This window comes from Tinamus guttatus, unplaced genomic scaffold (genome assembly GCF_059628265.1).
Source record: "Tinamus guttatus ecotype Peru unplaced genomic scaffold, ASM5962826v1 Tinamus_guttatus_pri_ptg000031l, whole genome shotgun sequence".
Lineage (NCBI taxonomy): Eukaryota > Metazoa > Chordata > Aves > Tinamiformes > Tinamidae > Tinamus > Tinamus guttatus.
In genome coordinates this window covers 772,673-796,197 of record NW_028288565.1, presented here as the reverse complement: position 1 = coordinate 796,197, position 23,525 = coordinate 772,673, and the positions used below count along the sequence as shown (strand labels likewise).

At 56.9% G+C, this 23,525-nt stretch overlaps 1 protein-coding gene and 1 pseudogene across 1 annotated transcript; both read left to right on the top strand.

The window, feature by feature from the left end:
• Nucleotides 1-4,851: 4,851 nt before the first annotated feature.
• On the top strand, nucleotides 4,852-10,260 carry LOC148596103 (adenylate cyclase type 10-like; annotated as a pseudogene).
• An 896-nt stretch (nucleotides 10,261-11,156) lies between these two features.
• On the top strand, nucleotides 11,157-21,696 carry LOC148596102 (adenylate cyclase type 10-like). Its single transcript, XM_088530838.1, has 20 exons — nucleotides 11,157-11,233; nucleotides 11,703-11,895; nucleotides 12,467-12,553; nucleotides 12,954-13,234; nucleotides 13,415-13,551; nucleotides 14,105-14,230; nucleotides 14,484-14,738; nucleotides 15,174-15,512; nucleotides 16,034-16,085; nucleotides 16,457-16,673; nucleotides 17,026-17,133; nucleotides 17,394-17,572; nucleotides 18,023-18,179; nucleotides 18,635-18,839; nucleotides 18,917-19,013; nucleotides 19,206-19,321; nucleotides 19,964-20,081; nucleotides 20,329-20,524; nucleotides 20,855-21,043; nucleotides 21,547-21,696. The coding sequence occupies exons 1-20, from the start codon at nucleotides 11,166-11,168 to the stop codon at nucleotides 21,694-21,696; spliced, it is 3,270 nt and encodes a 1,089-aa protein (XP_088386964.1). The 5' UTR covers nucleotides 11,157-11,165.
• Nucleotides 21,697-23,525: the final 1,829 nt, after the last annotated feature.

The following is a 23,525-nucleotide window of genomic DNA, read 5'->3' as shown; positions in this document are numbered from 1 at the left end:
CTCCGCGGCCTCGTCACTGCGCCCCTCATCCTTGCAGGCACCACACAGGGTGAGATGTCCCACCAGCTGCCCCAGGACTGGCACGCTCTTCTCCAAGAAGCTGCCACAGCTGGCACCGCCAACTTGGAAGCATTCGCGCACCTGGGGGAGGGAAGCAGTGCTGACACGAGGCCGGAAGAGCAGCGCTCAGGATCAAAGCCCTGGGCCCACGCTCCTAGCAGGCTTGGATCCCAGCTGAGCCAGAGCCTTGGTGGCTTCCCTTGGAGGCAGCCTGGAGCTACAGGACATGGCTGCATGCTGACAAGGGACAGGCAGTGGCTGCAGCTTGCCTGCACCATAGGCTCCTTACCAACACCAAAGAAGAGCTGGTCAGGAGATCCCCCAGTTTTGCAAGGCGTCCCACAGCCCTCTCATGCACAGCTGCTTGCCGGCACTCAGCGTAGGGCAGTAGGAGCTGCAAGGAGAAAAGCTGCTGCTCTGTCCTGTGTCCCACAAAATGCCTGGCCAGGTTTGTGCCTTGGAACACCTGCAGAGCCCAGAGAGAGAGATCTTGCATCCAGAGTCCTTTGTGACTGTGGGGCAAATCTCCCAGACAGGCCTGATGTGACAGCAGGAGCCCATGGGGGTTGTAATGAGTGCAGGAGTGGGTTGAGGAGGAGGGGATGTTGGCTGTAGCCAAGGGACACTGGGCTCGCACAGGAGAACTGTGGGGATCCCCATTCCCATGAGGGAGCTTGTCCCCTCTCCACACTGGGCTCTCTCCAGCCACTACTGGACAACTCCCCCCTGTCCCACCACAGGGCCTGGAGCTGGCAACTCTGCTCCTGGCAAATAGCAGACCTGCAGGATGGTCTTCATGTCCACAACGCTGGAGGAAGGGCTGCCAAGCATCAAGGCCTTCAGCATGCTGTCCATGGTGTCCAGCATCTGCAAGGGGGACAGAGGGTTGAGGCGCTTCTTCCCTATTGCCCCACAGCTGTCAGAGAGGGCTTGGAATTCCTCCTGTGCTAAGGGGACATGTAGAGTAGTGCTGAGGGCAGGAGAGCCCTCAGGCCAGGGGAGCTGCTGCTGCTGCTGCTGCTGCACAGGGCGCAGCCTGGTGACACTGCCCATGGCCCTGTCCAGGGCCAGGGGGAGAGGGCATGGGCGAGGAAGAGGCAAGCTGGGAGCCTGCCCTGAGCCTCACTTTAGCAGCCAGCACCCACCTGGGAGTAGAGAACAGCATCCAGATGCTCCCTTGGAGGCAGGGAGAAGACGCTGGAGAAGCAGGCTTCCAGCAGGCTCTCCAGCTCGTTGTCCAGAAGCAGCCCGGCTTTGCTGCAAGCACAGAGAGGGGCCTTTCAGTCCCTGGGGCTGAAGCAGCCAGCAACACACCTGTGGGGTGGCTGCAGCAGGCTGGAGACCTTCTTGCCGGGGCACATGCTGCTCGGCAGCAGAAAGGTCCGTGCCCAGCCACGCAGACGTGTCCGTGGCAGTGCGGACATTTCTCCACGCGCGCTGCACCAGCCTTGGCACCTGCAGCCAGGATGGGCCGCTGAGTGTGGGGCTGCCACCAGGCTGCAGCCATTTGCACAGCTCCGACCACCAACGGCAGCCCTTGCCACCCCTCTGGGCTGGCCTCAGAGGCTGCTGGGGGCCTGATATTCTGGACACCAGCTTGAATGTCAAAGTTTCTGAAAAGACAGGTCAAAAAAAAAAAAAAGGGGGGGGGGGGCGGGTAGGAGTGCATTTTCAACTGTGGCAAAATAATCCAAGAAACTGAAGAGCTGACTCTTCCATGCATGAGTTAAGAATGGTATAGAATCATAGAATCGTAGAATGCTGAAGGTTGGAAGGGACCTCCAGGGATCATCTAGTCCAACCCCCCTGCACTCGCAGGGTCACCTAGAGCACATGGCACAGGACTTCATCCAGGCGGGTTTTAAAGATCTCCAGAGAAGGAGACTCCACAACCTCTCTGGGCAGCCTGTTCCAGTGCTCTGTCACCCTCACTATCAACAATTTTTTCCTTAAGTTCCTGTGGAATTTTCGGTGTTTCAGTTTGTGGCCATTACCTCTAGTTCTGTCAGTGGCCACCAGGGAAAAGAGGCCAGCACCATCTTCCTCACTGGCTCCCTTGAGATACTTACAGACACTGATTAGATCCCCTCTCAGCCTTCTCCTCTCCAGGCTGAACAGGCCCAGCTCTCTCAGTCTCTCCTCATAGGGCAGATTTTCCAGGCCCCTGATCATCCTTGTAGCCCTGCGCTGGGCTCTCTCCAGCAGCTCCACATCCCTCTTGTACTGTGGATCCCAGAACTGGACACAAGGAATCTGCTCTCCTGAGACAGGCTCCACAGGCCCTGTGCTTTTAACCGTGCTCAGCAAGGTTCCTTGGTTTGTGCTACCTGAGCTAGAGATGCTCTGTCAGGAAAGAGCAGACGTGCCCTTAACTCATTCCTTCCTTCCTTCCTTCCGGAGGGCTTTAGCTGGGAGGCTGGTTCCTGCCATGCTCCAAAACTATGACTCATGCCAGGATTTTTGTATCTCATGAATATTTCCCAGCTTTCCTTTGTCTGATGCCTAGGAAAGCCATTTCTCATCTTGGGCCTGCATTTCAGCTTGGTCACAAGTTGGGGAGATGACTGTCTCCCAGCTCCCCAACTGCTGAAGCTTGTGAGCATCCCCACAAGCAACATCCCTCTCCTCCATGTCCTTGCACAGTCCTGGGGCCAATCTTGCAGAAGAGAAACCCCATCCCCCTTGAATGCTGTCAGAGCTGCAGCTTTGCAAGCCACTGCAAAGGACAGCAGGACCTTTACTCATTTCTTTGGGTTGCTTATTTGGCCTCTAGCACCCTGTCTATGTCACAGGGGGCTGCACTTTACACCTGGGGCCTCTCCCCTTTCTCTCCCCTTTCTCCTGTGTGTGTGCTCAGCTTCCTCTATGCACCAGGATCATGGGAAATACTGGTTTGGGCGAGTTTCCTTGAAGCTGTGACAAGTTGTGGAGCTGAAGGCCTCATGGAGGGAATTCTGGCACATGGCTGTTTCCCCATGCTCCCTCCTGCTCCCAGCCTGAGGGCTTCAGAAGGTCTCCAGGAAGAGCAGAGCTTTTGGTGTTGGTGGCTTGGGCTTCCTTTGACATCCCCAAGTCCTGCATGGGTTCCTCTGAGCAGCCAAGGAAATCTCTCTTCTCTAGGGTCCTGCATCAGAGGTTTCTCCCTACTTTTGCACAGAAGCGCAGGCGACTCCAGGATCCCCATGAAGAGCATTTGCCCACATCAGGGCCCAGGACTCCCAGGAGCTGGTGGCTCTCCCAGTCCCATATGTCCTGCTTAAGCTGACAAATTCTAACATCACCTTTCATCTACCCTCCCTAAACCTTTCCAATTAGCTGTACAAGACTTGGAGAACATTACAGGAGGAAACAGTTGGCCAGAGCTTTTTGCTTTTCAGTGAGCCCTATGGCATATTTTATGCTGAGTTCATGAACCTCTCTTGGTGAGGGGACAATGAACAAAACATTCAAGAATTCAAAGTCAGGCGTTGACTCCTCCAGGGCGGCCAGTTGCACCACAGCACTAGCCTTCAAGTGACATTTCTTCATCATAATGTTCAGTCTGAACTTTCCAAGCTGTTTTATTATTGTTTTTTTCTCCAGACATTTTCCAATCTGCTTCCCACTATCAAGGAAATCTCTTGGCCGTCCCACAGTGTTGGGAACAATATAACCTTGTCTATCAGGACAGACTGGAATGTGAGGAAGTGGGGACTGGCCTGAGGAGAAGAGCCTGGGTGTTAGGAGCAAGGCCATATGAGCCAGTGGTGCGTGTGCATGTGAATAAGGTGTAAGGGACTGTTTTGGAGTGTGTTTGTCTCAACATGGTGGCTGTACCATTTAGGACTTCTTGACCTTCCTATTGCTGTTAGCAATATGGAAATGTAGAATGCAAGAGAAGATGACAAACAGCTCGTCCTAGAGACCATCTCTAGGCACATGAAGGAAAAGAGGGGGCTCAGGAGTAGTCAGTGTGGATTCCCCAAAAGGGAGTCATGACTGGCTGGTTGGATGAGAGGAGAGCGGTGGATGTTGTCTGCTTTGACTTCAGCAAGGCTTTCGACATTGTCTCGCACAACATCCATGTGGGCAAGCTCAGGAAGTGCGGGTTAGACGAGTGCACGGTGAGGTGGACGGAGAACTGGCTGGACGGCAGCACTCAGAGGGTTGTGATAAACGGTGCCTAGTCTAGTTGGAGGCCTGTGGCCAGTGGCGTCCCTGAGGGGTCAGTACTGGGCCCAGTGCTGTTCAATATATTCATCAGTGCTGTGCAATTTATTCATCAATGACTTGGAGGTGTGGACAGAGTGGCCCCTCAGCAAGTTTGCAGATGATACCAAACTGGATGGAGTGGTTAACACTCCAGGAAGCTGTGCTGCCCTTCAGAGGGACCTCGACATGTTGGAGAGTTGTTCAAAGAGGAAGCTCATGAGGTTCAACAAGGACAAGTGCAGCTCCTGCACCTAGGGAGGATTAACCCCAGGCAGCAGTGCAGGTTAGGGGCTGACCTGCTGGAAAGCAGCTCTGGGGATAGGGATTGGGAGTTTTGGTGGGCAACAAATTCACCATGAGCTAGCAGTGTGCCCTTGTGGCCAAGAATGCCAATGGGATTGAGGCCTGCATTAGAGCAACCAAAAGGATCAAGGGACTCGAGCGTCTATCTTACAAGGAAAGACTAAGCGAGCTTGGCCTGTTTAGCCTGTTTAGGAGAAGACTGAGACCTTCTCAACATGTACAGGCATCTGAAAGGAAGATGTAGAGAGGATGGGGCCAAACTGTTTTTGGTGACGACCAGTGCCAGAACAAGGGGTAATGGGTACAAACTGAAACACAGGAAGTTTCATCTCTATGTGAGGAAGAACTTCTACTACCGTGAGGGTGACAAAGCTCTGGAACACGCTGCCCAGGCAGGTTGTGGATTCTCCTTCTCTGGAGATATTCAAAAACTGTGTGGATGCAACCCTGCGCCACGTGCTCTGTGGTGTCCCTGCTAGAGCAAGGGGTGTTGGACTAGGTGATCTGTAGTGGTCCTTTCTGACCTCAACCATTCCATGATTCTGGGATTCTGGGAAGGAGCCTTGCTCCTTGTGCTCTTGGCCCTGTGGCCAGTGCGGAGCTGAGCGTATGCGATGCCCTGTGCTCCCTTCTCAAGGGGACGCCTGGAGTGCCCGCTCTTAGGATGCTGACTAGGCCAGTGTTTGTGCTTGGGGAATGCAGGAAGCAGCTGCTTCAGGCACAGGCAGACATCAGTGAGCACGTGAGCCTCCCTCCAGCTCCATACGGGAGACGCCAGCATTGCGCTGGAGTAAGGAGGAAGTTGGGCAGCTCTGCAACACGGGCTGGTGAAGCAATGCCTTGCACAGGTGATCTCTGTTAGCCAGACCTGTAGCGTGGTGTCAGCTTATGGGTAACTGCTGACACGTGGCCGATGTCACTGTGAGCCGCTTGTGACCCTGCGTTGGTGGCAGAGGGCTGGCCGTGCCTCACAAGGGCCCGGGCTCAGTGCGCGAGTCTGCACAGCGCTGTCTGGTTGTCCTTCCTGCTGGGCACGGTCGTCTTCTTCTGAGGTACCGCAGGTACCACAGGGCGCTGACGATGGCTTGTGCTTGGAAGCAACGCTCAAAGCGCTGCTCGCTGCTGGGGGAAGTAGTTGCTTTCGTCCCCGACTTGGTGTTGGCTGAGGACTTGAAGCATGAGATCCGCCTTGCTCAGGGCTTCCATGGAGTCCTGCTCTTTGCGGATGTCTCAGGTGGGTGCAAGTGTTACGATGGGTAGGCATTGAGGAGAAGTCAGCGGCCCGTGCCACTGGGATTTAGTGGGCCTTTTGGAGCATCGTAGTGAATGGCTCAAAGGTGATCTCTTTGCTGCTGAGGTCTTCCCTTTGGGAGAAGTACCACTTGGATATTGCATGGCCATAGGCATGAGGTGAGGTGGCTGGTGGGACATGCTAGAGAGCCCCAGCCAAGGGCTGGCGCTTGCTTATAATGTCTAGGGGTGAGAAGGGGCAAGCCATGCGCTCATGAGTGCGGGTGGAATGAGGCGGCTGTGCCCGCTGCCAGGGGCCCCTGCCTGTTCTCCTGGCTTGTGTCTCTCTCTTGAGTGGGTGCAAGTGATGTGGGAAGTGCCGTGTCCTTGGTCCATGGAGACACTTGCTGATTTCTCTGTGCCGCTGTGTCCTTGTTTCAGGCTTCACTGCTCTGACAGAGAAGTTCAGTCAGAGCACCAGCCTCGACCGGGGTGCGGAGGAGGTGACGCAGACCCTCAACCTCTATATGGGTGACATCTTGGAAGGTAAGTGCTGCTCTGCAGGCGTGTGTGGGATTGGGCCATGAGGAGATGATGGTGCTGGGCAGCTGCTGCTGCCTCCTTGAGCGGGCTGGGCCTTTCTGTGGCCCTGAGGGCCAGTGAGGACAGCTGGGCAATGCTTCTCCTGCTTTCTTTTGTGTGCAGAGATGTTGGCTTTTGGAGGGGACATCCTGAAGTTTGCTGGTAAAAGAGACTCAGCGCGGTGTGCTGCAGCTGCAGAGGAGCGCTGGGGGAAAGGAGGCCGGAGGCGCGGGGTGGCAGGGCCCGCAGGGGTGGCTCTCTTGGCTTCGTGGTGCTCGGGGGAGCTCTACATGGGGACCCAGGCTGGAGCTGCAGTGGGACAGCAATGACGGCAGCGGCTGTCAGGGCACCCTGGGAGCCTGGGCGTCGGGGCAGCCCATGGGAGAGGAGGGGTGGGGAGAGCCCTTGTGTCTGTGCTGCATGGCACCGGCTAGGAGGGAGGCCCATGTTCATCCAGCCGCCCGGGGCACCCTCTTCCTCTGCCCATGTGGCTGCTGCTGCAGCTGGCCAGGACGCGGGGAGGGTGTCCCCGTGCACAGGGTGCTGCAGTTTGGGAGCAGGTCTTCACCCAAACACTGTTTCCTCCGCGTGCCTGCTGGCTTCTGCTGTCGCGGCAGCTGCGGGAGGACTGTGTCTGATGGGAGCCTTCCCTGTGCCCTTGCTTTCCCTAGGGGATGCTGTGCTAGTGCTGTGGCGAGTAAATGAAGCCCAGCTGAGCAACACCATCAGCTTGGTGCTGCACTGTAGCCAGCGGATCCAGCAGATGTACAGGGTGCGGAAGACGGATGTGGGCCTGAAGCTGCGCCTCAAGATAGGTATGGGGAGTGCTGGGCTGGCTGCAGTAGGCGCAGAGGCGTGCGTGGGGCTGTGCAGAGCCGCAGGGCACTTTGCAGCGTCGGGGAGAGGTGCTGATCCCTCCCTGCTCGGGCGGCTGCAGGTCTTTGCTGTGGGAGGCCCCTGTGTGTTCTCAGGCAGCCGTTTAGGAGCTGCCTGCATGCAAACCATGCAGAGAGTGAGCACAAGTGCCAGTGTGCTGAGCCCATGGTGGAGTTTCCAATGGAGCCTGGGAAGAGTCCAACTGTGGGGGGCTGGGGAGGTGCAAAGGCAGTGTGCCTCAGCTCTGCCTGTCTCTCCCCAACAGGGATCTCCGCAGGGCACATGTCCTATGTGACTGTAGGAGATGAAAAGGAGAGGCGCTTCCTGATCCTTGGCCAGGCTGTGGATGACGTTTGGCAGGCCCAACATGCTGCCAATGCGAGCGACGTTATCCTGTCAGCCCACTGCTGGGAGCTCTGTGACCAGAGCAGGATCAGGACAAGGAGACTTGATGGTTGTACAGTGAAGGTGGGTGGGATGGCCTCTAGAGCCATTTGGAGGCCCTAGACATGGGCCTGAGTTTGGAAGGTGTGAGAAGGCTGAGGAGGTGAAGGTGGATGGAGTTGCAGGTGTTGATGTAGATGGGGAGCTGTAGCTATTGCCCTTCTGTCTCAGGGATAACACGGGACTCTGCTTACTGGGTCTGAGGAGGGGGTCGGGGCACCTGGAAGGCTTTGGCCTTCGTCCACTGTGGGTCATGGAGATGTTCTTGACCCCTTCTTGTTCTCTGTGCCTTTAGGTTACAGGCATGGACCAGATGTCTGAGAGTGAATATGAAGACATCTTGCATCACGTGAAGCGAGGCCGGCTGAACTGCTCTGTGCCTCAACAAACAGGTAAGGGTCAACTCCGTGCTCTTCTGGGGCCACCCAGAAAGATAGGGATGGGCTTCTTCAGGGGCCAGCGAGGAATGCCCTGTGCCCTCTCTCGCTTGCGCTTAATGCTCATGCCTGTGAGCTTCATCCAGGGGCTGGCTGCTCCCTCCTCCTAGAAGGGGGCTGCTCTGGCTGAGCACCTGCAAGAGGAACAGAGATGCCAGTGGAGAAGAATTGTTTTCCCTGCGTTCCCGTGCCAGCCCCTGCTTCCCAGCACCCTCCTAGGCAGGCTCATGGCACCATGGCACCAGTGACCATGTGGCTCTTCCTCCCTTAGGCATCCTGAGGCCTGCTGTAACCCTGCCCCCTTATAACATTCTGGGGAAGCAGCTGCACAAGTACATCCCAGCAACTGTTGTGCGGAAGGTAAGCCTGAGCTGCTGGGAGATGCATTTTGGGAGGGGAGGAGGGCTTGTGCACTGCACAGAGGGAGTTCTCGAGAAAGCAGGCAAAGAAAAGGCTGGCTTAGGGAGACCCTGGTGCTACTGGGCACTGAGTGGCCCGTGCCAGAAGCCTGCCCGCCCAATGCTCCTGCTGAGAGAGGTAGGTGGTGGGAGGTGGATTTCCCTCTGCGTTTTCCAGTGCTACGGCTCTGGACATGCCTGTAGGGTAACAGGGAGCTTCCCCTGGAGTCCTAAGAGCATCACTGAGGGTGGCCTGTTGTTTCCATACCTGTAGCAAGGTGGTGTGTTCCTGGCAGTCATTTCTCTACTTAGTGATTCATTGCAGGATTGTGTTGCTTGTGCTGATGCTGGCTTTGCCCAGAGGGGAGGATTTATTCCTTGCTCTGATAGCACCTGCTCCTGCCCAGCTGTGTGCTCTCCTCTAGGCACTGCTGCAGGCAGCAGGGGCTCAGGCAGAGGTGGCTGCTGAAACTCTCCTGCTCTTGTCCTCCAGATCAATGACGGACAGACGCTGGACTGCTTATCTGAGCTGCGTCCAGTCAGCTGCCTCTTTGTCAAGCTGCACTTTGCAAGGGACGTCAGCTTACAGCACATGTGCAAGGGGATCCAGGACAGCAGCGTCATTATATCGCGTATCATCTGTCCTTACAAGGGCCAGATCAACAAAATCTGCCTGTTTGACAAAGTGAGTGTGGGGCAGCTGTGCACCCCACAAAAGTGTGGGCAGCAAAGCAAAGGGAAGTGGCTCTGTGTCTTGAGCAGTGGGCAAAAGCAAAGCAGCTCTGCCTTGGTGCTGGGATCAGCAGCCTCGCACTTGACGCTGCCCTGAAGCTCTACTGGGCTCCACGGAGCCTGGAATCGCTTGGAAAGAGCCGATTGCTGTCGCCCTTGTCTCAAGGTGCGCTGCCTCCATCCTTGGCAGGGCTGCACGCTGCTGTGTGTGTTTGGACTCCCTGGAGACAAGGTGCCCAGCGAGAGCATCCACGCCTTGGAAAGTGCTCTCCGAATCTCCAAGGCGTGCGTCTCGAGGTTCACGAAGATTGAGTGAGTGGGCAGGCGTGAAGGGAGGTGGACAGGTGTGAAGGGAGGTGGGCAGGCAGGGCTGTGCCCGGACCCTGCTGAATCCCTGTCCCTCTCTGTGTGTGCCAGGGCGGTGTCCGTTGGGGTCACGACCGGGACGGTGTTCTGTGGAGTCGTCGGCCACCGCGTGAGGCACGAGTACACAGGTAGGACTGGGTCACCCGAGGAGCGCCTGGGGGCTCTGTGCAGGCAGAGCCGCGCGCCAAAGGAAGCGGCGGAGCGGCAGGGAGCAGCCCGTGGCCCGTGTCTGCTGGGCCGGGCCTAGGGCTGGGCCTGTGGTCTAGCGGGGATGGCAGAGCAGAGCGGGGGCACTGTGGTGGGGGGAATGGGGCCTTGCTGCCCTTTGGGCTGTGCTCCCAGGGGTCGGGGGCTTGCCTGTGCTGCAGGCCAGGCAGCCGTTGGCCCTGGAGGCTGCAGTGGGTTGGTCTCCTAAGCATGTCGATGTGCGCTCTCTCTCTGTGGCAGTCATCGGCCAGAAGGTGAACTTGGCAGCCCGGCTGATGGAGTGCTATCCTGGGGTAGTGTCATGCGACACAGCGACCTACGCTGCCTCTCAGCTGCCCCATAGCTGCTTCAAGGAGCTGCCCGAGGTGAAGATGAAGGGGGTTGTTGATCCTGGCACCATCCATCAATACCTGGGCATCTCGGAAGAGCTGTGAGTGTCCTTGTTGAGCAGGCTGCTTGGGAGCACGTGGAGCCGCGGGTCAACTCTTGGTCAGCACAGAACAGCTGGGCAGAAAGAGAGCAAGCTGGGCCCTGCCTGGGCCTCCGTCCCTGGGTCTGAGAACATGGAAAGCCGGGGCATGGCTCTGCTTTTGGCCTGCCTAGCCATGGGACTCCTGCTCTTAGGAGACTAGGAGTGATGCCGTAGGGAGAGAGAAGGCTGCTGGGTGTCTGTAGGCACAGGGGGCCTTGCAGCCCCTCTCCAGGTAGCAGGGGCTTTCTGCTTGTTGTGCTTGCTGCATTTGAATGTTATCCTGGCTTGAACAGATAGTTTTTTTTCTTGCTCATCTTCACCTTCTCAGCATCTGCTGTAAGGCCCTGCTTCTCCAAGTTGTTCCTTGTGAGCAAAGTCCAGGGAAGCAGTTGGCAGGAACAATGGATGGAGTGTGGGCAGCACATGAGGTCACTGCAAAGAAGAGTGGGCACCCAAGAGCACACCCACAGCTCCATGCGTGACACTACACCCTCCAGCTTCTGCCTACTGAATTGACTTTATTTTTTCTCTTTCTCCTGCTAGCATATTTGGCATGGAGCTCAAAAAGGAGAGGCCCAAGAATTCCCCCTTGCTCGGTAGGTGGAGAACACCTGGGTCTCCTGAACGCCCATCTCCTGCCCTTGAGACCAGCTAGTCCCACGGAGGGAAATGGGGAGGCAGGGAGGGAGGGCAGGTGCCATGATGGCAAGAGGGAAGGGTGCCAATGGTTCTTTGCTTTTGAGCTTGCTGCAACTGCCTGCTCTCTTGCTTGCCTTTGCAGGCCGGGAGAAGGAGATTGCCCTCTTTCAAAGCTATGTGCAAGGCTACGTGGCTAGGAAGGAAAGCCACATCCTGGCACTTGAGGGCATGAAAGGCTCTGGAAAGAGCCATTTACTCGCCGAGCTTGCCAATTTAGGCCGGGCTGCTGGGCACAGGTGAGTGCAGTTGAGCAGTGTGGGTGCATTGCCTCCCCTGCCCTCCTACTGATACTCACAGGATCTTCAAGGTCCCCTGCCAGTGTGCCTGGCCCTTGGGCTGTAGCAGCCCTCGTAAGGCAACGTCTCCATGCACCTGGGAGCAGAGCAGCCGCGTGCTCCCCTCCTAGCTCTTGAGGGAGCTAGAAGGGTCTTCTGCAGCCCCTGCTGTTGAGCTTTGGGCCAGGCACAAAGCAAAGTAGAGCCTGAGCCCATGGCATTTCCTGCAGCTGCAGACTGAAGGGAATAAGCCCAAGTGGCCTGCCTGACAAATGCTGCTGGCATTGAGGGGCTGGCCTGGGGCTGTTATGTCCAGAGTACCCTTGCTCTCAGCCCCAGATTGTGCCTCTCCCTAAGAGCGGTGCTTTGGAGGTCTGGGGCTCTTTGGGGCCCTCTCTGAAGCTTGGTGCCTTTTGCTTTTGCATGGCAGGGTAGTGGCTGTGGAGCTGACGGAGCTCAGCCTGAAGCAGGACTACTCTGTTGTGCGAGTGATGATAGCCATGGCAATGGGTCTGCAGGCCTGCAAATCCTGCAGCGCCAGGCAACTCGTGCTGCAGGAGAAACTCCAAGGAGTCCTGGAAGAGAGCAGCTACGGCCTCCTCAATGCCCGTTTCCTGGTGAAGGTGAGAGCGAGAGCCCTCTCTGGCCGGGGCCAAGGTCTGCTTGTGAGACGTCCTGTGGCAGTGGTCATTTGGCTGCTCTCCTGGGCAGTGGCCTTAGCTTCTGGTGGAAAGAGCTGGGGATAGCACAGACTTGTGTGTGGTCCCAGCGTGCAGCTCCCTGTTTGGAGTGAGTTCAAGCACCAGGCTGCTGCCGACAGTTCAGCGGCCTGGCAAGGCCATTGCAGAGAGGCTTTGAGAAGGGGCTGATGAGCTGGTGCTGAGCTCGCCACTGCCTGAGCACTCTGCCCCCTCCCAGAATACCCACTGTGAGGAAACAAGCTCTTCTCCTCTTGCCACCCTCTGCCTTCCTCCCTCACCTCCAACACACTGGCTAGAAGCCCTCTGCCAGAGAGCCTCAGCAGGAGCTCTTCTCTAGGCTCAAGCTGGCGTCCCCACTGTCTCCTCCCCATTGTGTGGAGGAAAGCTAAGATGCTGAGGGCAGCGGAGTTTTGCTTGGTTGGGCTTGTGTGCTGGGTTGTCTTGCTGAAATGCCCTGAAAGGCTGTTTCTCTGTGCCTGTGCTTTTTGGGCAGTTTCCTGTCTCAGAGAAGATTTCACGGATGAGTGGAGCTCAAAGGGCACTGGAAGAGGAGCTGGCTTTTAAGAAAGTGCTGCAGAAGGTGAGCAATTCTCTCCCTCACAGACCAGAGAAGGAAAGCAAGCCAACAGTTTGAGGGTTCTGCAGCAGAGTGCTGGGAGGTGGCAGGAGGATGATGTACTGGAGTCATTGCTCATCAGAGGCTAAACGTTCCGTGCCAACCCCCGGGTAACTTTCCTCCTGTCAAGACAGAGGACTCGTAGTCAGGAGGAGGAATGGAGTCTTTCTGCACCCCTTTGTCCGAGAGACCTTCAAGTCTCAGAGAAAGAAAGAGTTGGGGAGATACTGAACTGCTAAGTAGCTAGGGAGAGGAAAGAGGCTGCAGAGCGTTCTCTGTCTGGAGAGGGGCTGGCCAAAGTCCCTCCCAGTGAAGATGCATGAGAATTGCTCAGAATCCAGCTTGAATAACCTGTTTGTTTCAGACTTTTGAAGACAACATCCTCTTTCTCATTGACAACGCGCACCACATCGACTCTTCCTCCTGGGCTGTTATGTCACACGTGCTCAGAGACGTCCCAAGTTTTATGGTCATGGGCTTTGCTCCTGATCCCTGCAGAGGACAGAGGCTCTGCAAAGCTGCAGCAGACATCATGAAGTTGCAGCAAACAACCTGTATTCATCTGGAGGAGCTGAACCCTGCAGCAGTCGTGCAGAAAGCCTGCCAGTACCTCGGAGTGGTCAGTGTGCCCCATGACCTAGAGACGTAAGTGGCAGGCAGGGCCGCTGAGCTCTGTTTTTTCTGTGGCTTTCAGCAAGCGCTGTGTCTTCAGGACAGCTCATGTGCCAAAGACAGGGGAAGTCGCGGCTGGTGAAGAGGCTGCTCTGAGGAGGGTCCTGCCTTCCTTTGCCTGTGTCACTCCCAGCTGCATCTGCTCCTTTCCAGGTTCCTGATGCAGAGAAGCAGTGGGATGCCCTACTACTGTGAGGAACTGCTGCGCTACCTCCACGAGCACAACATGCTCTTGCTCCGTCCCCTACGGAAGGATGATGGAACGGAGGCCAAGTGGGAGACCCTCTTCAGTAAGCACCTTTGTGTCTGACTTGCCTAGTTGGTGTGGTCCATCTTCCACCGCCCCTTCTTGTCGTGTTCCCCTGTGAGTTTGGCACGGCCAGATGGGGCAGGAGTCCAGAGCCTGGTCTCCATCAGGTGTGGGTTCCTGTGTGCCTTGCTGCTGCAATAGGCCAAGCACATGCTGGGGACTGGGGTGGCTTTGCGAGGGTCAACAGCAATGCCAATGTGGCAGAAAATGTCAAATGGCGAGAAGAGGTGCTCCCTGGCACTAAGCTAAGCCCTGCTGTGGTCAGGAACAAGCATGAGCTGAGGTGGTTCATACCTGGAGCAGTGCTGCGAGTCCCGTGGCTGCAGTTTCCCTTGTCTGCAGCCCTGCAGCCAAACATGGCAGGATTCATCCTGCTGCTGCCAGGCCTCGGCTGCTCTAAGCCCTGCTGGGGGTAAATGCGAAAGAGAGGAGGATGGAGGGAGGGAAGATCCGTAATCCTTGCAAGCTCAAGCTGCGGGACGAAGGGTCTCGCTCGTGATAACCGCTTTATCCTGCTCTCTTGCTCCGCTCAGCTTCTGTGATGGAGGCTCCTCGTGTCGGCCTATCCAGAAGGTCCAGCATGCGCCAGGACTGCAGGGTGTGCACCATCAAAGCTGATGTGAACCTGCAGCACACCGTGCTTCCACCCACCCTGAAAGGTGAGGGGCTGAGCCCTGCTGTACCTGCAGCATTCGCTCGGGGGTTTCTCCTTTCCCCGGTCCCTGCTCCCTGTGATTGCAGGGGAGCTGCGCCGTGTTCAAGATGTGTGCCTTGCATTGCCCTTGCCCGGTGGGTTTGGTCCCAAGGAAGCAAGGCTAAATGCCAGTGCTTCCTGCATTGAAGAGAATGCAGCCTCGCTGGGCTCAGCCTTGGGAGAGGGCAGGAGACAGATGTGTGTCCTGTTTTTGTCAGGGATTGCGCTGACTGAGCTGGACAGCATGAATTTCTCAGAACGGATGGTTCTGAAGTGTGCAGCTGTCATTGGGCCGATGTTCACCACGGAGCTGCTGTTCCACATCCTTCCCAAGTGGACCAGGGCCAAGATGAATCAGATCCTGGCCATGTTGGTGAAAAGCAACATCTTGAGGTGGCAGAATGCCAAAACGGTGGCAGAAGACAGCAGTGTTTCCCTCAAGTGGTCTGCCACAACTCAGGAGGAACAGAAAGGTAAGTGGTGATAAGAGGAGCCAGGAGCACCATGGGCTTCTGCTGCTCCTGGCACTGCTCCTGCTGGGGCTCCGCAGGGCACGGCACACTGCCCCTCTGGCCGTGTGTAATGGCCAGGGCAGCCTCACTGTTGGGGTTGGGTTGGGATGGGGAGCATAGCAGGGAGGGACTGCTCTTCAGAGATTGCAAAGCAGGAGCTGTCTGAGGCTTCCTTGTGCTGATGGTTGCAGTGCAGCTGACTGCTGTCTGTTGGGACGCAGAGCAGAGCAGCAGCCTGTTGCATGGGCCATGCTAGTCTCAGCGAGGCAAGGGGACCCTTTTGCTCGAGTGCGGCGGACACTGAGTGCAGGAGCGCTGCTTTCCTGCCAAGGATCCCCGCCGAGGGCTCCCCGTCCTTCATGCGCTGGCTGTGACGGCCCTGAGCCGTGGCCCCAGCTCTGGCTGTTGCAGCACCCCGTTGCCTTTCAGAGGAGCAGCAGAGCGAGGAGCTGCAGGCCGACGTCCTGGCCTTCCGCGCGCCGCTGCTGCGGGAGGCCGCCTACGAGCTGTGGCCCAAGGCGCAGAGGGCGGCCATGCACCGCAAGTGCGCAGCCTTCCTGGAGGAGCAGGCGCACAAGTGCCAGTGCTGCGGCGGAGGGGACTTTGTGGCCTTCCACCGCTTGGCCGTCAGCAGCACCCAGGAGGGAGAGAGCTGGGACAACGATGCTGGCAAAGGCTGTCCTGCCAGCTGGACAAACGTGGAGACCGTGGGGGATGAGCTCCCTGCCACTACGGGTATGCTGCCTGCCGTGCTCTGCAGCCTGGGCCTTCCCACGGTGCTTGCACTATTCCTGGGGGTGCTCCTCTGTCTCCAGCCGTGTCTGCAGAAGCAGTTCCCCGAAAACCCACGGGTGCTTTCAGTGCAGTGCAGTTGCTTTCCCAAGACTAGCTGAGTCCTCCCCTGAGCACAGCTGCACAGCTCAAGGCATGCTGTGCACAGAGCAGAGAGCATCTGTCCCCTTGGGCACCCTCGTGCCTTTCCCTCGAATCACCAGAGAGCAGCCCCTCTCCCGGCAGTGACAAGAGCCTTGGGGTGCATGCTGCAGCCCAGCAGGTCAAGGTGCATTTCCTGGTGGGCGTGCTACCCTTGCCCAAAACATAACACACCTGCAAAGAAGGGAGATCTTGGGGAAAAGTGGCCAGGAAAAGAGGTGCCGTCCATGCCGTGGCTCTCCTTTCTTGCTGACAGATTATGCAAGATGCAACTTGTGCCCCTTGAGAACTGAGGGAATATTTAACTCATGCTTTGTTTGCAGATCCTGCAGGATCCCAGCAGAATAAAATGAGCTTCTGGGATGAGACCTTACGGTGAGGAGAGCAGCATTTGATTATTAGTGGAAGTCAGTGGCCTCAGGGTCTCCAGCGGGGCATTGGAGTTCCCAGCTTTGCCTACTGGCTGTGACCGCAGCCGAGGAAAAGGCCGGCCTGCTGGGTGGGAGCTGGGATGTGATGGCTTGAGGAAGCCGGGGGGATCACAGTGAGGACCGTCCCATTGTGGTGCAGCAGCCCTGGCATCCTAGGGTTTTCTGGCTGTAAGAGAGCCCTGCTGCAAGCTGGGCATTGCAGTGCTAGAATGCGAGTGTCAGGTGCGCTAGGACGTGCTCTTCCTCGAGGCAGGCAGAGCAGGGCAGGTGATGCTAGCGTGTCTCCTCTTTCTCTGTGACCTTGTCTCCAAACAGAACCACGGAACAGTTTGTGGCCAGGACAGAGCCGACGGTGCCCAACAAGACCAAAGAGATGCCTGGTGCCACCTGCTCCTGTGAATGCAAGGCCACTGTGGACTTGGTGCTCGTGCCCTTGGCTCACCACCACCTGGAAATGGGCAACGATGCCAGGGCAATTTATTACCTGCTGGAGAGTGCTGCTGCCTACTTGCACGTCTCCAACAACTACCTGGTGAGCCGGCCTGCTTGCCAGAGCCCCATGCACATGGAGTCCTCCCAGTTGCCTTGCCCTGGGAAAGCCCATTTGCCCCTTGAGAAAGGACAGGCCTCTGTGGCACCTGGGCATGAATGACTGTGCTCAGACCCAGGCTCTTCCTCCTGCTTGCCTCTCCTGTGGGAAGAGGAGCACGACCTTGGCACGAGGTGCACCTGCAAGGAGTGCTGTGCTGTGTGTGAGGGTGGGCATTGCTGGGGCAGAGGTGACCCGTCCTCAGAGAGATGCGGGAGGCAAGCAGGTGGCAGTGGTGGGGCTTCATGCAGGATCTGCACCGACGCTCACCTGCTCTCCGTGTGCTTGTCCAAAGGCCTTCACCAGCCTGAAGAAAGCCGAGGCCCTGAGGAGCTCCTTGAGTAAGGAAGGCAAGGGGCTGGCCAGCTTTGAAGAAGCCGCCTTCCTCAGCCTGAAAGGGGAGGTAAAGTGACAGGGAGGACCTGAGGGCTCTGCTGGCGGGAGGACTTGCACAGCCTCCTGGGGGCCCTGGGGCGGTTGTGGTGACATTCCTGGCATTTGGAGGCACAGGCGGCTGCTCTGCACAGTGTCTTCTGTGAGCCCTTCGCCCTCCAGCCAAAGGCAGTCAAGGCCCTTGGCCCTGAATCAGCCACAGCCTTGAAAGTTGGTGTGTCCTCAGTGGGAGCCCCTTGGGACTGTCCTTACAGCCCTTCTCCCATGCAGGTCTGCTACAATATGGGGTGCATGGACTTGGCAGAGAAGACCATCAGAAAGGCACTGAGCCTGCTGAAGAGGAAATTCCCAGTCACCTCGGCGGGTGTCTTCTTCAAGTCTCTGCTGGAGAAGTCGCCCCATGGCTCTTATAGGAAGAGCAGAGACTCCTCCACCCCTCAAGAAGCAGGGTAAGACCCTGACGGGAAAGGGAAGGCAAGAACGAGCCATTTCCGTGCTGGCCTGAGGCCCTTGACCCACAACTGCCTCAGCTTCACTGCAGAGCGTAGCTCTTAGCATGGGGAAAGGTGCAGAAGGCCCTGGAGGCTGATGGATGATGGGGTGGCCTGTGCTGGGTGTTCGGGATGGTGTGGGTGAGAGCAGGGAGCTGTTAGCCGGGGTAGAGGCTGCAAAGGCAGTAGCCAGTAACCAGGCTGCCATGCAGCAGCCCTTTTGCTCCCTGCGCCGTGGTGCCAGCACGTCCTTGTGAGCAGTCATCTTTCCCCGGTGCTGCTTATTGCCCCCCCTCCCACAAGCCCTGCCTGCCTGAGCAGCCTCCTGTGCTCCCCGGCTGCCCCTGGCCCCCTCACTCAGCCCCCTGTAGCTCGTAGCTGGGCCCAGCAGCTTCTCTTGTGCGGCAGGAGGGAGAGGCTCCCCTGGCTGTTCCGGCAGAGCCGCTGCCTTGCCCTCCTGCGGCAGCTCTTCAGCCAGCGGAACACGTCCAGCGGGCAGAGGCTCTCGCGCCTGGCAGCGCGCATGAAGCTCCGCACGGACGTGGAGTCTGCGCACGCGAGTCACGTGAGTGCTGTCTCTCTGCAGCAATAGCAGACGTGTTTCTGACAGAGCTCCTTTGCCCTGCTGGCAAGAAGAGGCCAAATGCCACGGGGATGGCCACATGGTTGAGGTTTTTTTTTTGCAAGCCTCTAGGAGGCATGGGTGTTGTTGGTTTGGGTTGCTCCTCCCATGGGACTGGTTTCCTGATTGTGACCAGTTTCTGTACTGTGGGATTTCCTTGTGACCATTTATATAAACCTAGTGTTTAGAAGCACCCTGTGGCCCTTGTCGTGACATGGCCATAATCAGAAGAGCATAAGAAGAGTTGGTCATCTGAGACCAACTCTTGGGTGAGAGGCTTGTGAGTAAAAGAGAAGAGGGAAAGCGCCCATTGGGTTCATGGCCTGTGTCCCCTAGGCCAGAGAATCCCCTTGGGGAGATTTAGTGTTTTGCACACTCACCTCTTTGGACCATTTCAGATCCTGCGGTCCTACATGGAGCACGCGCAGCACTGCCAGGAGCTGGGCAGCCTGGATGAGTGGCTGCAGTATGGGTGGGCGGCCGTGCGGCTCAGCGCTGACGTGGAGCCTTTTGAAGGAGGGGTGCTCAGTGCTGCGGAAAGGGCCCAGGCCCTGTCCCATCTGAACCTCAGCCTGGGAAATCTGCCCCTCTCTGTCACCGTCGGTAGGTAGTGCCCGCACTCCCTGTGAGAAGAGCTCTCTGCAGAGAGAGCCTGTGCGAGTCTGCTTCTGTCTCGCCAGGCTATCGCGCCATGAGCCTGAGCATGGAGCTGGAGAAGCCCGACCTGGACTCCAAGGTCCTCAACCCGCTCTTCACCGCGCTCTTTCTGCAGATGAGGTAATCCTGCTGCTGCACACCCTGCCCTTGCGCGCTGTCAGGGTGTCACTGCAAAGGCCAATGGAGTTGGCAGAAAGAGCAAAGGAGGGAAAGGGCGGGAAGATGGGAGGGGAATGGGAAGCATTTGGAGGTGCTGGCTTGGATGCCACACCAAGGAGGTGCTCCATGGAGGCTCGTTGTGTTCCTCCGCAGGTACCCAGAGTGTGCAGAAGTGCTCTCCAGGCTAGAGAAGCAGGTGGCTGGAGAGCACAGGATCGCTGGGCAGGCCTGCTTCTTCTCCTGCTGCCTCGACCTCCTGCTTTATGCTGGTAGGTGCTCAGTGAGGAGGTCTGCAGAGAGGCAGGAGGCTTGCAGAAATGGCTTTTCTCCTGATACAACACTGGGCTCCAAGCAATCCTTTGGCTCCTTCAGCAGTGTGCTTGCCCATTTGGCTCTGTGGGTGTCTCTCTTTCCTTCCCTCTCCCGCTTCCTCTCTCTTTTTCTGCATTGTCTACAGATGATCCCAGAGTAAGCTCAAAATGCTTGCAATTCCCATCTTTGCTTGGTGTGTTTCGGGAGGTTCTCCCTTCTGAAAATTCTTCTCAGGCTCCCTCTGCTCTGGCTCCTGGGGAAGCGGGCACAGTTGTGCTCGTGTGTGCCTGACCAGGAGGTCCCTTGGAGCCCATGCGCTGCAGTCACTCTCATTTGCTGATCAATGGCAGCAGCTCTCGGTTGGTGCTAGCAAGCTGCTCCTTAAAAGGACACTGATGTGAAGATTGAATAGCCCTGAGGAGCTGGGGGAGAGCTCCAGGCCTTGCATCGCTCCTCTTAGTTTTTGCTTGCCCTCTGAGTGCTTCCCAATCCTAAAATGGGCCAGCTGTGCTTGAGCTTTCTCCTACTATGAGGGCCTGAGGAAAAGCAAGGCAGCGGAGGGCAGTGCTGCTTCTCTGAGATATGTTTGTATTACACAGGCTGGGAGTACAAGTCATTTGAGGAGTGCTGGAGATTCATAGAGAAGAATAAAGACAACTGCACCCTCAAGTCTCAGAATAGCATCCTGCTGCGGCTGTATTCGTCCCTGGCTCTTTGGTACGTTACACACTTGCTCTGAGTAGAGTGGCAAGAGGCCCCCAGCAGTGAGTGATTCTCATGGGGGAGGTGGGAGCTGTGGGTTTTTCATGTCACTCGTCCTGTGTCCAACAAGGCGGCTGTCCCTGGAGATGAAAAGGACTAGTGGGGAGAGGCTTTGCACTGGGAGCAAGATGGCCGGGAGAGAGCCCAGAAGAGAGCCCAATTCCTGCTCGTCTCTACACAATGTGTGCCTGTTTCTCTGTAGGTTTGCGAGGCTTGGGCAGTGGGACAGCTTCCAGCAGCCCTTTGAAAAGGCCAAATGGCTGCTGAAGAGAGCCGACAGCTCCTTTTTGGCTACCCAAGCCCGCACGCGGATGCTGGAGTGCTACACCCTGGTGCTGAAGAATGATCTGGAGCACAGCTCGTCGAGGGCCCGTGAGAGCAGCCGAGGGGCTCTAAGGGTGAGGGACCAGGAGGAAGGGCATGTGCTGTGAGGGGGTGCAGGGAAAGCTGCCGTGGCCTAACAAGGCCGGGTGGAAGCAGCTGTGATGGGATGGAGCCAGGGCACAGGCAGAACAGAGTGGCTTAAGAGAAGACCATGGCAAAAGCCTCCTGCTGTAATGCCTGCTCTAAAGGAGGGCTTGTGGCTCCGCAGAGCTTTGTGCACTTTGCCTGCCTTGCCAGCTGTGCACTCCTGGTTGCTTTGTGGCTGCTTTTCTCCTTGGGGAACAGGTGCTGCAGTGGAGCTCCATGCCTTATCCTGACGTTCCTCTCCCTTGTTCTCTCGGTAGCTTGCAGAAGAGGTTCTCTGTCGCTGCTCTGCATGCCCCGTCTTCTACCCCAGAGTCCAACACCTGAGAGCCTACCTTTTCCATGTGCTGGGGAACAAAGCAGAGAGCCTTGCATGCCTCAACCAGGCCCTCCAAGCCTCTAAGGTGCATGGCAACCTTCTGGAGAAGACATGGCTGGAGATGAGCACCGTAAGTTGATGTTCCTTGTCTCTGAGTTGCTTCCTGGGCAGAGGAGCAGCATGCCCTAGGAGAAGGTGGCACCAAGAGCACTGCAGCAGGTGGATGTAGGGCCGGCACCCAAGAGAGCCTCAAGAGCAGGCTCTGACAGCCCTTGGGGAGCCCCTCAGCAGGAGGGCAGTGGCAGCTGCGCTGTGTCTCACGCAGGCAGGGCTGGAAGGGCACCTGAGGAAGCAGCAGGCACTGCAGCTGCTCCTCTGCGGCATCTCTGCTGCGCTGAGGAGAGGTGAAGCTGAATCTTTGCCTCTCCCTTAAGGCAGCTGTGGGAGCCCAGCAGTCGTCACTTGCTTTCCCTCTCCTTGCCCTCCCTCATGGGCTTTTGCAGTATGGCAAGAGGGTTGGGGGAAGGAACAAGCTCCCACGAGAGGCTGTGCTTCGTTTTCCAGACAGCAGTTACAGCTCCGGGGCTCTCCTGTTCTTCTCAGCTATCACTTTTTTTTTTTATTTTTCCTTAGGAGTTGTGGTTCAGTGAACGGGGCCCTGTGGAAGATCTGTGGCTGAAGACAGCACCCCATTTTCCACATCTGTTTGAAGCAGAGCCAGAAGAGTGCAGCTGCAGGTACCTGCTGAAGCTGCCCACACTGCAGCATGAGGATGCGTTCTGAGGAATTAAATAATTAAACCATGCCGTTCTCTCTGTGGTCTGTGGATCCAGGCAGAACACTGAAAGAGGACGCTGAAGGCGTGCAAGGAGTGTCTGGGGCCTGGGTGGTTTATGGAGAAAGCTAGACTGTGGGGAAGCTGTCACTGAATCTTGGAGTCTTTAAGAGATCCAAGAACGGCTGTAAAGCAGTTCAAAGTATTGTCTCCCCCGTCACTGCCTCTGTCCATTGGGAAAAAGGCACCACAAAGCAGGTGGGCTCTGAGGGCTGCCTGTCTGTGTGGTGTGGATGCTCACACATCAAAGACATCCATACATCATTGCACAGAAGGCCCCCATGGAAGGCTCCAAATAGCCTGCAGCCGTGCGGTTTTGTACTCTAAGCACGAGGCTACTGTCTGGGACAGTTGACTTCAAGGTGGCACCCTGGAGAGCTGGCTTTTTCAGACTTTCTTTTGGGCAAGAAATCTGTAATAAACTGCTCCCAGGTAGAGGAAGGCTGCTCCAAGAAGAAACAGGGAAGCCTTCCAAGTGTGGGCGCAATCCTATGTGTTGTACTCCATGTAAACTAGCTGTGAAGTGGAGAAGCCGCTAGCTTTCTATGCTAAAGAAGGATGCTAAAGAAGGATGGCCAAGAAGCAGGAAAAAGGGCACAGTCCTGCAGCGTATGATGTGCATGGACTCCGGTATAATGAACCAAAGATGTTTTATCAAGCATCAGATACAACTTATATACCATACTAAACCAAATATAATTCCTTATTTGCAAAAAGCATGCGAAGTGCAGTTACTAAATAAGCCAATAGTATAAAGAATCCATCAAAATTATCTAATAAGCTTCTTAATCACATGCCATGTGTGCGGTTGCAGTTTTCCTCTTTTTTTTGCTTTGTTCCTTATCTGTTGATAAGATGTTCTGTACTGTCGTCCCTGAGGTGAATTAACAAGACACCTGGACTGCCACCCTTGAGGTTGGTTATCTGCTAACAAGGCATCCTGTACTGCTGTTCTTGAGGTGGGCCTCCACACATGGGGAGATCTCTGGCCCCGGGGAGATCTCCTTCCCCATCTGCCCTCGGCTTTCGCATCGTTACCTCAAGGCTGGGAATTGCGCTCCCTTGGAAAGCCAACCTTTCAGCACAGTGCTCAGCAGAGCTGCAGCAGCTGCAGGTCCCTGCTGCTTGGGGCATGTATGTGCCTGCCCTCCCCTCTGCAGCCCCACCAAGCCAGGCCATGGGCAGGAGGGCAGGACCAGACCAAGGCTGGGCTCAGCCACAGGCCACGGTGCCTGCAAGGTGCCCGGCAGCTGAAGAGAAGGAGACCAGTTTTAGATCAGGGCTCCCAGGCCACCAACCCACAAGGGCTCTGCTGAGGACATGCACACCTCCCAGCTGGCCACAGTTGCCCTTTGGGCTCATTGGGCTACCAGGGAACATGTCTCCACCATGGAACACAAACCTTTCTGGAGGAATCACATGGGAAGGGCCATACTGGAACAGGGACGAAGGAGCAAAAAGATGAAGAATGCTTGTGGAGGCCGAAGCAGCACGCCAAGTGGAGCTCAGTCTCGGAGGCAGGCACCCACCAACACCATCATGGGACTGCGTGAGGAGACCCCATGGCCACCCGGCAAGCCCAAGGCCACGCATTACTCTCTGCCGCCGTGCTCATCAGTGTGGGGTGAGTCCAGCACACAAACACCCTTCCTCGCTGCATCCCCCTGTCCCCTGCCGCTGCCCTCTTCCCTCCCCACCTCGATGCTGGAACATCCCAGAGGGGCAGTTATCGCCATGGGAACACGGATGCTTCCCAGGGCTCCGTCCCGCTCTGCCC